At 44.1% G+C, this 16750-nt stretch overlaps 1 protein-coding gene and 1 non-coding gene across 2 annotated transcripts; one reads left to right on the top strand and one right to left on the bottom strand.

The window, feature by feature from the left end:
• Nucleotides 1-2447: 2447 nt before the first annotated feature.
• On the bottom strand, nucleotides 2448-14121 carry LOC138740065 (rab11 family-interacting protein 3-like). Its single transcript, XM_069892492.1, has 3 exons — nucleotides 14017-14121; nucleotides 12978-13927; nucleotides 2448-3369 (listed from the first exon to the last, which is right to left on the bottom strand). Exons 1-2 carry the CDS (start codon nucleotides 14119-14121, stop codon nucleotides 12980-12982), a joined length of 1053 nt encoding a protein of 350 aa, XP_069748593.1. The 3' UTR covers nucleotides 2448-3369; nucleotides 12978-12979.
• A 2279-nt stretch (nucleotides 14122-16400) lies between these two features.
• Nucleotides 16401-16472, top strand: trnae-uuc (transfer RNA glutamic acid (anticodon UUC)). The gene has a single exon. It is a non-coding gene; the product is annotated as a tRNA-Glu (tRNA).
• The last annotated feature ends 278 nt before the right edge of the window (nucleotides 16473-16750 follow it).

The following is a 16750-nucleotide window of genomic DNA, read 5'->3' as shown; positions in this document are numbered from 1 at the left end:
GTAGGAGTAGGCCATTTGGCCCTTCAAGCTACACCCCCATTCATTATGATCATGGCTGATCAGTATCCAGTTCCTGCCTTATCCCCATACTCCTTAATCCCCTTGGCCACAAGGGCCAAATCTAACCTATACTTAAATATTGACAGGGAACCGGTCTCAACTACTTCCTGGGTAAAGAATTCCACACATTTACCACTCTCTGAGAGAAGAAATTTTTCCTCATTTCAGTCCTAAAAAAATTCCCCCTTATCCTTAAACTATGGCCCCTGCTTCTGGTTTTCCCCTGTATTGGAAACAACCTTCCTGCATCTAGTCTGTCTAAACCCTTAAGAATTTTATGTTTTTATAAGATCCCCCCTCAATCTTCTAAATTCCAGAGAATACAAGCCTAGTCTATCCAACCTTTCTTCATATGCAAGTCCTTCCATCCCCGGTATCAGCTGAGTGAATCTTCTCTGCACCCCCTCTATGGCGAGGATATCCTTCCTCAGGTAAGGTGACCAGAACTGCCCGCAGTACTCCAGGTGTGGTCTCACCAAGGCCCTGTACAGCTGCAGCAGGATCTCCCTACTCCTGTACTCAAATCCTCTCGCTATGAACGCCAACATACCATTCGCCCTCCTCATCGCCTGCTGCACCTACACACCCACTTTCAACGACTGATGCACAGACTCTTCAAAAATACTGTAATTCAAACTGAGATCTTGAAAGGGATCTATTTAAATTTAAAATCAAGAAGATTACAGATGCAGAAAATGTTTAAAAAAACAGAAAATATTGGGAATGTACAGTGGATCAGGCAGTATCCGTAGAAAGTAAAGCAAAGTATCAGGATTGAGACCCTTTGTCAGAAATGTCCTGATGGGTGCCTTAGGTCTGACGCTTGAACTTTCTTCCTCTCTCCACAGATGCTGCCTGACCTGCTAAGTGTTTCTGACATTTTCTTTTTCAGTTCAATCGTCTTTATGCTTCAATTAGCTCACAGAACTTTCATGAAAGAATCCCTCTGCTGCACTTCTCTGTCCTCTAAATGATATTCAAGTCCATCATGTGTCCATCTCTTACTCTACCATTCTTTTTGAGACAGTTCCATTTTGTTATGTTTTTCGACAGAGTCCTTTACTAGGCATGACATCTGGTGCAATTCATCATCCATGTCCAAACCCTCTCCACCTTCCCTATTCAGTTGTGGAAAACAGGTTTTATGTTTGTCCTTTGAGGTTGTTGAGATTATTCTTGAATAGGAAGTTCCAAAGATCTTCCACAAGCATTTATTTGGGGTTACTCAAAATATCAGCACTCGGAACCACAACAACAATGTGGGTTTTGTTGTTGAAGATCCTTGGCTTTTCATTCATTTCTATTTGCTTTAACCCCTATTTGCTTTAACCCCAATGTTCTTCCACAAGAGGGTTTGAGCATTCTTTATTCAGATTTTTCATCGTACCTTCTCAGGAAGGAGAATTCACTCATTTCTTCTGTGATATCCTTGTCGATGGTGACAGGGTTGTTGTTTATCTTATAATAAATTTTCACAGATTTGTTTGCCAGTGATCATTTCCAGTCCAAGATTGACAGCCTTATCAGTCTATCTGCATTCTACACCACGTCAGATCTGGAGTGTGGTGTCTTGTGTTCATTTGTCCATACATTCATTATCACTGTTCTACTTTCCTATATCTCTATTCTTCTTTGGCTTGGCTTCGCGGACGAAGATTTATGGAGGGGGTAAAAGTCCACGTCAGCTGCAGGCTCGTTTGTGGCTGACAAGTCAGATGCGGGATAGCCCTTTCAGAATTACTAATAGACTAAAAAACCCCAGTATCCAGCACTTATGGAGATTATTAGATACTGAATAAGTGAATTTTCTGGTTGCTTGAGATTGTGTGTTGTGTGATTGGTGAACTAACTGCTAGGGGGTGCCAATTTTCTGCAATTTTTTTTGGTGCCAATTTATTTTCTGCAATTTTTGTTTACCAATTTATTTTCTGCAATTTTTTTGGTGCCAATTTATTTTCTGCAATTTTTGTTTACCAATTTATTTTCTGCAATTTTTTTAACCAATTTATTTTCTGCAATTTTTGTTTACCAATTTATTTTCTGCAATTTTTGTTTACCAATTTATTTTCTGCAATTTTTGCTTACCAATTTATTTTCTGCAATTTTTGTTTACCAATTCATTTTCTGCTATTTTTTCAACCAATTTATTTTCTGCTATTTTTTTTGCCAATTTATTTTCTGCAATTTTTTTTACCAATTTATTTTCTGCTATTTTTTTTGCCAATTTATTTTCTGCTATTTTTTTTACCAATTTATTTTCTGCAATTTTTGTTACCAATTCATTTTCTGCAATTTTTTTTACCAATTTATTTTCTGCTTTTTTTTTGCCAATTTATTTTCTGCAATTTTTTTTACCAATTTATTTTCTACAATTTTTTTTAACCAGTTTATTTTCTGCAATTTTTTTTTGCCAGTTGCTTGAATTTCAGATAATGTGGATTTTACTGAATTCTGCATTTTTGTTTTAGTGTTACACTATCTTTTTATCCTTGCACTTCCTGCTGTGCTTTGTAGAGGTTGACTTGCCTGGATAGTATATATTGTATCCTGGTACACCTGACAGCAAGCAAATCCAATTCAGTCTGAGAAAAGATTGATGTCTTTGGCTTAGGCCACACACTGCAAATGGAAGGCTCAGGCCCATCAGATTCCTCTCTTGCTCTTTCATGGATCTGAACCTCTTGTAAGTCAGTCCATTGCAATAGTAGAAGCGTGTGTTGACAAAATGTCATTTTCTTGACCTCTGCAGTAAAGCTCAAACACGCCATGAGGTTATCATTTGCAGGGCTGAGCTGACAAGAAATTACTTTATGCAGAGAGTTGTACATCTTTAGCATACTGGAAGCAAAGGGAGGCAAGTGCCCAGTGACTGTGTGTATTCAAGAGCGATGTCAGCAGACCCTCGGAAGGTATGATTATTGGGATTGAAGCATGGTTAAGACAGAGGATCATAATCTAATTGAAAGTTTGGGGGCTCACAGTCTCCTCTTTCTTCTACATCTTACCTTCTGATAATTTAACATTCAACATCTGTTTAATCATTTATGACATTTGCCATCATTTAAAAGATTCCAAGAAATGGAGGGTTTTCCAGAGAGATTCATAGTGAAAGAGTGTGAAGGTTTTTTTTCCCCAAGTTAATAAAGTTGACAAAAGTGGTGCTGTTCCGTTTAGCTGGGTGCACTTTCTGTTGGAGAATAAAGGTGGATTGGGTTATCTACTCTGCTTTCTGATGGGCAAGAAGAATTCCTCTTGCTTTCTTTACTCCAACATTGAAGCCGAGAGTAGTCACTTCAGTTTTATCAGTTCCTTCAATAAACAAATGAAATAATTAGAGGTCCTGCTACATCAAATTGCTTCTTAATTTAAATTTCAAAACATACTTTATTCATAAAAATCTGAAACATTTTCATAGCAAGTAGTGCTATTCTATTACTTGACACAGTTTCACTTATTATTCATTTACAAACTTAAGAATAAATAGTTAATGAGGTTTTAATATAAATTCTAACTATTGTCATTTGCAAGCCATGGCTGTAGGGCAACTAATATGGCCCTTTGCAATAGAAATATTTTTTAAAAAGACTTCATTTACCAATTTACAATACTCATACAAGTTTTAGATTAAATAAAATCCATGCTGCCTTGGAGCATAAAACACAGACTGCACATCACAGGAACAGGCCCATGTGACTGTGTAGAATCTACACTGTAGATTATAGTGTCCAAATCAAACTAAAATTCTGCTGCTAGCATCTGATAGCTATTCCTCTGTCCATTTTATATTCATGTGTCTATCCAGAAGCCTCTTAAATACTACGTTGTATCTACTTTCATCTCTATTCTTCCCCGTCCATACCAGACACCCACCATTCTCGGTGTTTAAAAAAACCTGCTCTGCACATTTCCCTTACATTAACCATTCTGTAGGTCTTCTAGGATGTGACGCTTTTCCCCTGGAGAAAAAGATTGCAAATGTCCACCAATCAATGGCTCTCATGATTTAATACACAGCAATCAGATCGGCCCTCAACCTCCTACACTCCAGAGCAAGCAACCCAAGTTTGTTCGATACTTTCCTTGACCTCATACCCTCTGTGATGTGCTGTGGTAGCAGCAAGCAGACACAAAATACTGTACTACAGGCTTTATTCTGCTAAAAGTCTGTAGACACCAGTTTCAACTGTGGTGGCTCCAGAGTGACTGGCTCTGGTTTATAGTCAGGTCGGCTGATTGACAGCCGGCCAGGTGGAGTCAGCCCCAAGGTGGTCTTCCTGCAGGCACAGAGATCGCCCCCTGTAGTAGGCTAGTGGTTGTATCACCACACCCTCTAAACCAGGCACCATCCTGGTAAACCTCTTCTGTACCTTTCCAAAGCCTTTATCTCCTTCCTGCAATGAGTCAACAAGAATTGCACACAGTACAAGTGTAGCCGAGCCAACAATGTACATAACTGCAAACTGACCTCCTTACATTTATGCTCTATGCCCCACCCAATGAAGCCAAGTGTACCACACACCTGCTTTATCACACAATCTATTTGTGTGGGCACTTTCAATGAGCTAGGGACATGGACCCATAGTTTCCTCTTGTCCTGCTTGTCATGTGAGATTTTAATCAGGTTTGGTGAGTTCACAGAGAAGCGAGTGCAGGCACAGGCTGACAAGCAAAGGGTGATCTTTATATTACACACAGGGAAATCATAACAGGGTGTGGTGATACATGGCTTGCTCCCTAGTAACTCCTCCCCTTGTGTCCCGGCCATAAAGGTCAACCTTTCTTCCCCTGTCTTTCATTTGAGCACATAGAATCAGCTTGGTTGCATTCTAAAGTGTATTAAAGCCTATCATTTCTCACTCACTGTCCAAATTTGGAGTTATTGATAGAGCAAATCACAGGGAAGTCACAAAACTTGATACTAAAAGTATATCGGGATTCACATCGGATTCAGCAATCTCCAATACCTATGAGCACCTACTCTTTCTTTCTTTAATGCACACATGCAGTAATATTTGGTAACTCTTACAAGACAGGGACTTCAACACACACTCCCAATTCCCTGTACCAATGGGTGCGGCTCAATGCTAACTAAGTATTTCCACACAATACTACAGTCCTGCTCTAAGTATAATGCAGATCTTACCAACGACTCTTCCAGCGATGTCCACAGTTTGCGACATGGCATAGAGCTGTGTTCGTAGTCAGTTCCAAGGAGCAAAGAGATCAGTTGGCTGAACGTGGTAGGCTTTTAAATTATAGTAAGCTGAGGAGTCTGGCCCAAGTAATCAATAAGTGATTTAAAGGGGTCAATGGTCAAGTGAGCACTAATGGATTGGCAGAGTCCAATCTTGATTGGCAAGTGATGCAATTTCTGACTAGGTTCCAGATGGAGAGGTCACGTGACCCTCCACAATCCACATTCCCACTGAGTTCCAGATGGAGAGGCCATATGACCCTCCACAATCCACCCTACACTTCTATACATCATAACTTTTAAGCATCCTCCCATTAACTGTATATATTAGCTCTTACATTTGATCTCACAAAATTTGACCTCACACTTGTCTGGATTAAATTCCATCTGCTACTTCCCTGCCCACATTTGTAATTTTATGTCGTTCTGATGCCCACTAGACCCAGAAAGCCTCCAGGGAGGCAGAGATCGCCATATGCTCCCTCTCCATGATCACTTGGGCATGAACTAACACCAAGAAGAGGGTCAGGCGAAGTGTGGCAGCCTCCACCCTAGATCCCCAATGTAAAGCAGGAGGACTTCCGTGCACAGTAACCACCAAAGGGGATCCACATAGCAAACAAATGGCCATGATGTGTCCAGATGGCATACGGGGTGAGGAAGTGAGGAGTGTACAGGACTCTAACGTCATCCATTTAATCTTCTCTTTTCCTAAATGGCTCCAGTGCATGGTATGACACCTGTTTACTTGATGCTAGGGATAGAGAGGCTGATTGGTTTCAATTCTGATTACAAATCATGGGCGTACACTTTCAGTCACTTGGTCAGGGCATGTATAAAACACCTTCTCCTCAGTTGCAGAGCAGGATAATGGGCCGAAAGGTAGCAGTGCAAGGCAAGATGTGGGGAGGGTTTCCTCTGGCTGTGTTGTAATGGAGAAACTCCAACCTTCACCAGTACTCCCTACGTGTATGCATCAAACACTGGGCAACATTCAAGCTGGGTGCTGCTCACTGGAATCTTTGTTAAAACTCCATGATCTGTTGCACAAGGATTGTCACAATAACATTAAATAATTGGAATAACACATGCAATAAAAGTATTGACTTGATGCATTTGTAATTTTTATGAATCAAAAAGGAGGTAGGAAAGAACTGAAGATTGATTAACTTGGGGAGAAATGCTCCCTGATTGGTCTAACGCGTGTTAGTCAAAAATTTAAGTCATCTTCTCATAATGAATCATTGTCATAGCACATGGAAACAGGCCCTTTGGCACAGCTTATCTCTGCCGATCAAAATGCCCATCCACACTTGTCCCGCCTGCCTGCATTTGGCCCATAACCCTGCAGACCTATTCCATCCATGTACCTGTCCAATATTTTCCTTAAATGTTGCAATAGGACCTGTCTCAACCATCTCCTCCAGCAGCCCGTTCCATACTCCATATACTCACCATCTTCTGCGTAAAATAGTTACCCCTCAGGTTCCTGTTGAAAGATCCTGTATCTTTTTCTGAATTATGTGCCTCGGGAAAGAGTTACAATCAAGAAGAAGACACAATAGGATACATTTAAAAAAACTTAAATGAGCTGTTTTAAATGGTATAAAAGAGTGGATTTTCATCTGTGTAGTTGGAATCTCATCTTAGACTGAAGTCACAGGGAGTGGAGAGAGAGAGAGAGAGAGAGAGAGCGAGAGAGAGAGAGAGAGAGAGAGAGAGAGAGAGAGAGAGGGGCTCCACCTAGAGGCCAGCTATAATCACTGAGGGAAAACATAAACTTACCTTTCATGGTGCAGCCCTAAAAGGCAGCTCCTACATCATATTCATGTTGAGCACCGCCTCATAGCCCCCCTCCAGAGCCAATGGAGGCAGGGCAACTGGTGCTGTAGCACCACCTGTCATAAACACTCGCAGAGCAATGTCTGATATTCCCGACCCATAATCCCCCATGCAGCTGGCCATCCTGTGTTTCCCAGAGCAGTTCCAGCTGCATGGGGGGATTATGGGTATGGCCCCATTTTGAGCTGCCCGGTGAGGTGGTGGAGCGGCTGGCAGGGCTGTCTCAGCCCACACTAGCCGCCCCCTGATGGCCCCTGCCCTGATGGCTCCTGCTGACACCCCCCCCCCACCCTGACAGCCCCTGCTGGCCACCCTTGCCCTGACAGCCTCTGCCCTGACGGCCCCTGACCTGGCGGCTTCCCCCACACATGATGGCTCTTCCCCCTCCCCACAATCTGACGGCTCCCGCCAGCCCCCCTGCCCTGAGAGGGTCATGGAGGGAGAGGGGAGAGTGGTGGGATAGGGAGGGAAGATGGATTGTTGCTGACAGTGTCATCACAATGTCATCATCCTACCCCAACTGCTTGCAGCGGCTGTACATTCATGTGAAGCAACAGAGAGCAGCGCTCCATTGATTATCCTTCCCCAAGAGGGATTGCAGTCGGCACCTTGGAGCCGGCCATAGAGGTAAGTCTCCCAACGTAAGGGTGGAGAATCTCTGCCTTTACAGTCGGGCTTTTTCATTGCTTGGAAGGGCCTATAGAGAGAATACTGTTCATAAATCTCACAGCCTGAGGGAAGAAGCTATTTATCCAGCCTGACAGTCTTGATTTTAATAGTCCTGTATCTCTTTCTTAATGATACAGTGTGCTGGAGGGAAAGGATCTTTCTTGAGCCCTGTTTGGATAATGCTCCCAGTAAATGTCATCAATAGAGAAAAGGGAGACCCCAGTGATCCTCCTCTCTGTTTTAATGATCCTCTGTGTAGACTTCCTGTCTGATACTTTGCCACAATGATGCAGTCAGACAGGACACTCTAATTTGTGCTCCTGTAAAAGGTTGAAGGATTGGGGCCAGTAGCCTTACCGGCCTCAGCCTCCTTAGGAAGTGTAGACACTGCTGCGCCTTCCTGACTAATGAGAAGATATCGTGAGTTCAGGATAGGTTGTCCTTTATATGCACACCAAGGAACTTTGAGCTCTCCACTCAGCATGACAGAGCTGCTGATGTGTAGTGGAGGATGGTCGACCTTCATTCTCCTGAAGTCCACAATCATCAGCTTTGTCTTTTTTACGCTGAGACTTAGGTTGCTGTTTTCCCACCATATCACCAGCCTTTCAACCTCTTCTCTGACTATTGTTGTATCATCTGCAAGTCTGATGATTCTGTTAAAGCTAAATCTGACAGTGCAGTTATGAGTGAAAGTTCGTTCAAATTTAAAAGTTCAGATTTATTTTCAGAGTACACCTATGGCATCACGTACAACCCTGATATTCTTTTTCCTGTGGGCCAGGCAGAATTTGTACTTATCAGTAGTCCAAAAACTGTACTCAAGGAAAGATACCTATACAAAAGTGAGAAATGTAAACAAAGAAAGAAATATAAACAAACTGACACACGATACAGAAAAACATATTCAATAATAAATAATGGCAAAGTAAGAGTCGTTAAATGAGTTTCTGATTGAGTTTGTTGTTTCAGAGTTTGATGGTGGAGGGCTCAGTTTGATGGGGCTTGAGGTTTTTCTGCCAACTCACACAAATAAGGTCTTTCTGTCAATAAGTCCAGAATCCAGTTGCAGAGAGGGGTGTTGAGTCCCAGCTAGGAGAGTTTATCCACCAGCTTAGGAGGCATGATCATGTTGAACACTAAGATGAAGTTAATGAATGGCATATGTGACATCATTCTCTGGGTGGATCAGGAATGAGTGGAGATTTGGACGGTAGGCAAACTGAAACGGGTCCAATATCATTGGAAAGTGTGTCTTGATGCGTTCCATCACTTCATGATGTCAGAACAGACTGGATGGTAATCATTTAGTCCGGTTATCGTCGCTTTCTTAGCAACTTGGGATGACTATAGCTGTCTTGAACCCTCCTGGGTATAGTGGACTGATGCAGTGTGATGTTGTAGAGATTCATTATGACCTCCGTCAGCTGGATCATACAGCCAATCAGCACCCAACCAGGTATGTTGCGCGGACCTTCTGCTTTGTATAGGTTATTCCTCATCAGCATTCGAATTAGGTTGATTGATAAGTTTTTTTCTTTTGTATCTTAGTGAAGTATTTTATAATTTTTTCTTTATATAATCAAAATAAAGTATTTTTTAAAAATAACCATTAATGTGCATAGTGCTTCTTTTGTTTGCAAATACATCCTGCTATCATATCAGGAAATAACAAGAAATTAATTTAAAATATTTTCAATACACCAACTTAAAAATATCTATTAATGTGGCATCGGCAGCCTCATGGGCAGAGAAAGCCAGAAGTTCACAGCTCAGTGTTAAACAACCAGCCCCTTAACGTAGTAATGCCCCCCTGTTTGTCACTCTCCCATGTGTAGAAACATCTTACCATCTACCCTGTCAAGTCCCCTTTGGTTCTCATATGTATGAATGAGGTAATCCTCATTCTCTTAACTCTAAGGAATACAAACTTACCTTTCTTGATAGGACCTCCCTCTCATCCCAAGAATTAGCCCAGTGAATCTCCTTTGGACAGTGTATTAATGACATAGACACACAACTTTCAATGGAAATATTTTCTATGAAATAAAGTATGTTTAGAAATAACAGAAAGCAGCAGGTTCGCTTCCAAATTCCACTTCTAGTCCTGCAGCATCCTAGCTGGGAGATTGGTTGCCATTTTTTCATAATTTCTGGGTAAAGGTACTGGAGCCCTCTACCTCACAGTATACGGGGATTACTTGTGCAGCAATTCACCATTCCCTTCTCTTTTTTTTAAAAATTTTTTATTTTTCACACCATAAATCACATTAGCCATGATATACACTATTTCTTTTTCACACATATACAGTGACTTTTTCTCCCCCCCCTTTCCTCCCAAACCACCCCCCACCCCCCCCTCTCATCCATTTTAGGTATACAATCTAGGTTGCATTAAGCCAGTCAGACAATGTTGTCATCCAACAAAAATACACCAGAAATTCTACTGAGTCCATTCTTTTCTTTCCTTCTCCTTCCATCAACTTAGGTAATGTTTGTCCCCGGTAGGTTTTCGCTATTGTATTTAATGTAAGGCTCCTATACTTGTTCGAATATTTCAATATTATTTCTTAACCTATATGTTATTTTTTCTAATGGAATACATTTATTCATTTAAATTTAGTAGTTTCTTCCTTTTAATTTGGTTATGTATTCCATTAATATTTAAAGTCATATAGTTCAGCGTAGCCCTTTTATATTTTGTTTATCTTCTCTTTCTGTTTTTCCATCATTACCTTTCCTCCTTTTCCATTTCTGTTTTCTTATTTTCAACTCTTTATAAGACAACATTCCTACAACATCCAACATTTTCCTTATTCTCCTATTTCTATCTTCTTTATCCCCAATCTCCCCTTCCCCTCCTGAGTTGTCCTTTATCCCTTGTCGGACAACCACATCTCCCCTCTCCATTTGGATTTGCGAATCCACTCGCAAGCGTCAACTGATTTTGCAGTGACCGCTATTTCCCCCCACCCAGCCCCCCCCAGAAAAGATTTCATTTTTCATATGTCACAAAGGTCACTCTTTTAATTCCCTCCTTATTCTCTCTATTCCATTACCTTCCCTTATTAATTCTTGTCTATACTATCTATATTTTCCTCTAAGTACAGATACATTCACGTATGCACATTGTCTCTATTCACTCTTATACCTCTTTACTCGCATACATATCAATCGTGATCATTTTTACTCTCATTACCCGTCTTCATCCCTCAGTCTATTTTTGTAATTGTTCTGCAAATTTTCGTGCTTCTTCTGGATCCGAGAATAGTCTGTTTTGTTGTCCTGGAATAAATATTTTCAATACCGCTGGATGCTTTAGTATAAATTTATACCCTTTCTTCCATAAAATCGCCTTTGCTGTATTGAACTCTTTTCTCTTCTTTAGGAGTTCAAAACTTATATCTGGATAAATGAAGATTTTTTGCCCTTTATACTCCAGTGGTTTGTTGCCCTCTCTTACTTTTTCCATTGTCTTCTCCAGTACCTTTTCTCTTGTAGTATATCTTAGGAATTTTACTACAATAGATCTTGGTTTTTGTTGTGGTTGTGGTTTAGAGGCCAATACTCTATGTGCCCTTTCTATTTCCATTTCTTGCTGTAGTTCTGGACATCCTTGGGTCTTAGGGATCCACTCTTTTATAAACTCCCTCATATTCTTGCCTTCTTCATCTTCCTTAAGGCCCACTATCTTAATGTTATTTCTTCTGTTATAATTTTCCATTGTATCTATTTTTTGAGCTAGTAGTTCTTGTGTCTCTTTAGTTTTTTTATTAGATTCCTCCAATTTCTTTTTTAAGTCTTCTACCTCCATTTCTGCTGCTACTGCCCGCTCTTCCATCTTGTCCATTTTCTTTCCCATTTCTGTTAAGGTCATCTCTATTTTATTCATTTTCTCTTCTGTGTTGTTTATTCTTTTTCTTAAATCATTAAATTCCTGTGTTTGCCATTCTTTAAATGACTCCATGTATCCTTTAATAAGAGAAAGTACCTTCTTTATCTTGCCTTTCTTTTCTTCTTCTATTTCACTGTACTCTTCCTCTTCCTCTTCTTCTTCCTCTGGGTTGGCCATCTGTTGTTTCTTTGTTGCCCTTTCCTTCTCTTCTTTCTTGTTTCTATTGTCTTCTGTGGTCTCTTCTTGCTGCAAGTGTTCTGCAGCTGTCGTTGCCGGCTGTGGAGATCGACTCCCCAGCTGGTCCCCCCTCCCGTCGGTGTGTTTTTTTTATTCGCATCGCGCACTTTTACTCGGCTCAGCGAGCCATTTTTGTAGTCCATTATTTACCGACCTGAGGGAGCGGGTTTCTCTCTCCGCAGCGGGCCTCTTCGGACAGGTAAGGCCTTCACCTTTTTCCTCCTTTGTCTTCTCTTCCTCTCTTCTTACCGTTGCTTTCGATTTTTCTTTTTTTGTCGCCATCTTCTTTCCACCTTTATACTCACTTTTCTGTAACTTTTATTTCTGTGCCTTTGTGTTTTCCTTTGTTTTTCCCGACTTTTCTGGAGAGGGCTGGAGTTCACCATCCGGCCACTACTCCATCACGTGACTCCTCCCCCACCATTCCCTTCTCAAGGAAAACTCGCATCAAGGAAATGAATGCATAGCTTCTACCATGAGAAAAATGTAGGTCAGTTGGTTGCAAATGTTCTTTCAAATGTTAGATGCGGGAAATGCAAAAGATAATCTTATCTCAAAAACTCTTGTCATTTAAGATTGAGTAAGATTTAGTCCTAATTCCAAAGCTGACTGATAATGTTGTTTGCAGAACTTGTTTTTTTTTAAAGATACATTCTATCTAGCATCTTTTGCTCTGAAATACAAGACCGAAGTCCATCGACTTATGCAATTATTCTGAACATTGATGCAGGAGGGACCTTGAGAAATGCACACACACACACACACACACACACACACACACACACACACACACACACACACACACACACACACACGCACTACATCCACTGGCCTACTTTCACCGATTTATTTTGTCACCTCCTTGAAAAGACTCATTTAAGTACGTGAGGCCCGACCTGCCCCTGAGGAAGCCGCGCTATCTCTGAGAAGTCATACATTATGTTCCTGTAAGAATCTACTCCAATAGTTGGCCCACCACTAATGATTCACAGAACATCTCAAGCTACGTTAGAATTAAAAAAAAACGATGGTTAGGATTGGGAACAGACTTTTTGAAAAGGGTGATAAATAAAGATTCACCTTCAAAAATAAACTGGATCAATAACTGAGGTAGGATAACGTAGCAGGGTTGTGGGGAAACAACATGGCCATGAGGGGCTGTCAGGGTTGTTCTTGAAACAACATGGCCATGAGGGGCTGTCGGGGTCGTTCTTGAAACAACATGGCCATGAGGGGCTGTCAGGGTCGTTCTTGGAACAACATGGCCATGAGGGGCTGTCAGGGTCGTTCTTAAAACAACATGGCCATGAGGGGCTGTCGGGGTCATTCTTGGGACAACATGGCCATGAGGGGCTGACTGGGTCGTTCTTGAAACAACATGGCCACGAGGGGCTGTCAGGGTCGGTCTTGAAACAACATGGCCACGAGGGGATGTCGGGGTCGTTCTTGGGACAACATGGCCATGAGGGGCTGTCGGGGTCGTTCTTGAAACAACATGGCCATGAGGGGCTGTCAGGGTCGTTCTTGAAACAACATGGCCACGAGGGGCTGTCAGGGTCGGTCTTGAAACAACATGGCCACGAGGGGCTGTCAAGGTCGTTCTTGGAACAACATGGCCACGAGGGGCTGTCAAGGTCGTTCTTGGGACAACATGGCCATGAGGGGCTGTCGGGGTCGTTCTTGAAACAACATGGCCATGAGGGGCTGTCAGGGTCATTCTTGAAACAACATGGCCATGAGGGGCTGTCGGGGTCATTCTTGGGACAACATGGCCATGAGGGGCTGACTGGGTCGTTCTTGAAACAACATGGCCACGAGGGGCTGTCAGGGTCGGTCTTGAAACAACATGGCCACGAGGGGATGTCGGGGTCGTTCTTGGAACAACATGGCCATGAGGGGCTGTCGGGGTCGGTCTGGAAACAACATGGCCATGAGGGGCTGTCGGGGTCGTTCTTGAAATAACATGGCCATGAGGGGCTGTCAGGGTCGTTCTTGAAACAACATGGCCATGAGGGGCTGTCGGGGTCGTTCTTGAAATAACATGGCCATGAGGGGCTGTCGGGGTCGTTCTTGAAATAACATGGCCATGAGGGGCTGTCGGGGTCGTTCTTGAAACAACATGGCCATGAGGGGCTGTCGGGGTCGTTCTTGAAACAACATGGCCATGAGGGGCTGTCAGGGTCATTCTTGAAACAACATGGCCATGAGGGGCTGTCGGGGTCATTCTTGGGACAACATGGCCATGAGGGGCTGACTGGGTCGTTCTTGAAACAACATGGCCACGAGGGGCTGTCAGGGTCGGTCTTGAAACAACATGGCCATGAGGGGCTGTCGGGGTCGGTCTGGAAACAACATGGCCATGAGGGGCTGTCAGGGTCGGTCTTGAAACAACATGGCCACGAGGGGATGTCGGGGTCGTTCTTGGAACAACATGGCTATGAGGGGCTGTCAGGGTCGTTCTTGGGACAACATGGCCATGAGGGGCTGTCGGGGTCGTTCTTGAAACAACATGGCCATGAGGGGCTGTCGGGGTCGTTCTTGAAACAACATGGCCATGAGGGGCTGTCAGGGTCGTTCTTGGAACAACATGGCCATGAGGGGCTGTCAGGGTCGTTCTTAAAACAACATGGCCATGAGGGGCTGTCGGGGTCATTCTTGGGACAACATGGCCATGAGGGGCTGACTGGGTCGTTCTTGAAACAACATGGCCACGAGGGGCTGTCAGGGTCGGTCTTGAAACAACATGGCCACGAGGGGATGTCGGGGTCGTTCTTGGAACAACATGGCTATGAGGGGCTGTCAGGGTCGTTCTTGGGACAACATGGCCATGAGGGGCTGTCGGGGTCGTTCTTGAAACAACATGGCCATGAGGGGCTGTCAGGGTCGTTCTTGAAACAACATGGCCACGAGGGGCTGTCAGGGTCGGTCTTGAAACAACATGGCCACGAGGGGCTGTCAAGGTCGTTCTTGGGACAACATGGCCATGAGGGGCTGTCGGGGTCGTTCTTGAAACAACATGGCCATGAGGGGCTGTCAGGGTCATTCTTGAAACAACATGGCCATGAGGGGCTGTCGGGGTCATTCTTGGGACAACATGGCCATGAGGGGCTGACTGGGTCGTTCTTGAAACAACATGGCCACGAGGGGCTGTCAGGGTCGGTCTTGAAACAACATGGCCACGAGGGGATGTCGGGGTCGTTCTTGGAACAACATGGCCATGAGGGGCTGTCGGGGTCGGTCTGGAAACAACATGGCCATGAGGGGCTGTCGGGGTCGTTCTTGAAATAACATGGCCATGAGGGGCTGTCAGGGTCGTTCTTGAAACAACATGGCCATGAGGGGCTGTCGGGGTCGTTCTTGAAATAACATGGCCATGAGGGGCTGTCGGGGTCGTTCTTGAAATAACATGGCCATGAGGGGCTGTCGGGGTCGTTCTTGAAACAACATGGCCATGAGGGGCTGTCGGGGTCGTTCTTGAAACAACATGGCCACGAGGGGCTGTCAGGGTCGGTCTTGAAACAACATGGCCATGAGGGGCTGTCGGGGTCGGTCTGGAAACAACATGGCCATGAGGGGCTGTCGGGGTCGTTCTTGAAATAACATGGCCATGAGGGGCTGTCAGGGTCGTTCTTGAAACAACATGGCCATGAGGGGCTGTCGGGGTCGTTCTTGAAATAACATGGCCATGAGGGGCTGTCGGGGTCGTTCTTGAAATAACATGGCCATGAGGGGCTGTCGGGGTCGTTCTTGAAACAACATGGCCATGAGGGGCTGTCGGGGTCGTTCTTGAAACAACATGGCCATGAGGGGCTGTCGGGGTCGTTCTTGAAACAACATGGCCATGAGGGGCTGTCGGGGTCGTTCTTGAAACAACATGGCCATGAGGGGCTGTCGGGGTCGTTCTTGAAATAACATGGCCATGAGGGGCTGTCGGGGTCGTTCTTGAAATAACATGGCCATGAGGGGCTGTCGGGGTCGTTCTTGAAATAACATGGCCATGAGGGGCTGTCGGGGTCGTTCTTGGAACAACATGGCCACGAGGGGCTGTCGGGGTCGGTGTCCAGGGGCTGAGGGGCTTCCTTCTCTGGGGTATTCTGCAATGTTGCCTGCAATTCGCTGATTTGCAGATCAGACTGAGGATGAGGTTTGAAGTCCATTCACTCGGACCTTTGTGGAGACAGGGTGGCCACCTGACGCTTGCCTGCCCGTTTCCCCGAGCCCCGGATTCCCCCCTGCAGCCTCTGCCCTCCCCGCAGTGCGCGTTCGAGTCTCGTATCCCGCATCACGTATCGTGTCAGTGTTTCCTGAGCGGATCCGCCCTCGATCAACGACCGCTGATTCCTTCTCGTGGGAAGGAGGAGCCTGTTACCGTGTCTGTAAAATCAAACGCTGGAAACCTTCCCCTTCAAACTGAAACGGACCTGGTCGAAAACAGTAGAAATCTCCGGACGATACGTGATTTTCGCGTTGATTGAGACGTTTCATGAGCCTCCTTTCAGCTTCTCCCATATGGTCTAGCGGTTAGGATTCCTGGTTTTCACCCAGGCGGCCCGGGTTCGACTCCCGGTATGGGAAGCAGTCAACCTTTTAAATTCACGTTGCGCTTGTTCTAATTAACTTCTTGTTTGCAGACTGTATGCAAATGCATATTGTAGTGGTAATTTGCTGCATTAAATTTTTATTACTTTTTGTGATATTTATCTGTTCATATCCCTTAAAAATTAATGGTGGCACATGCAGACCTGGGAAGGGTCCAACAGCCCGGGACTAAGCAAAGCGGCTCTGTACAGGGCCTGCCACAGGAGCCAACAGCATTTTAAAAAAGACTAGTGGGGTTGCAGACTCCAGTGAGC

The sequence above is a fragment of the Narcine bancroftii genome, chromosome 7 (assembly GCF_036971445.1).
Source record: "Narcine bancroftii isolate sNarBan1 chromosome 7, sNarBan1.hap1, whole genome shotgun sequence".
Taxonomy (NCBI): domain Eukaryota; kingdom Metazoa; phylum Chordata; class Chondrichthyes; order Torpediniformes; family Narcinidae; genus Narcine; species Narcine bancroftii.
Note: the sequence above shows the minus strand (reverse complement) of the source record. Positions and strands in the feature narration are given on the sequence as shown.

Coding starts and splice junctions, on each gene's coding strand:
- LOC138740065 (XM_069892492.1), bottom strand. CDS start 14,121: ATGACCCCGACAGCCCCTCATGGCCATGTTGTTTCAAGAATGACCCTG. Junction 13,928..14,016: donor CGACAGCCCCTCATGGCCAT/GTTGTTTCAAGA, acceptor TGTTATTTCAAG/AACGACCCCGACAGCCCCTC.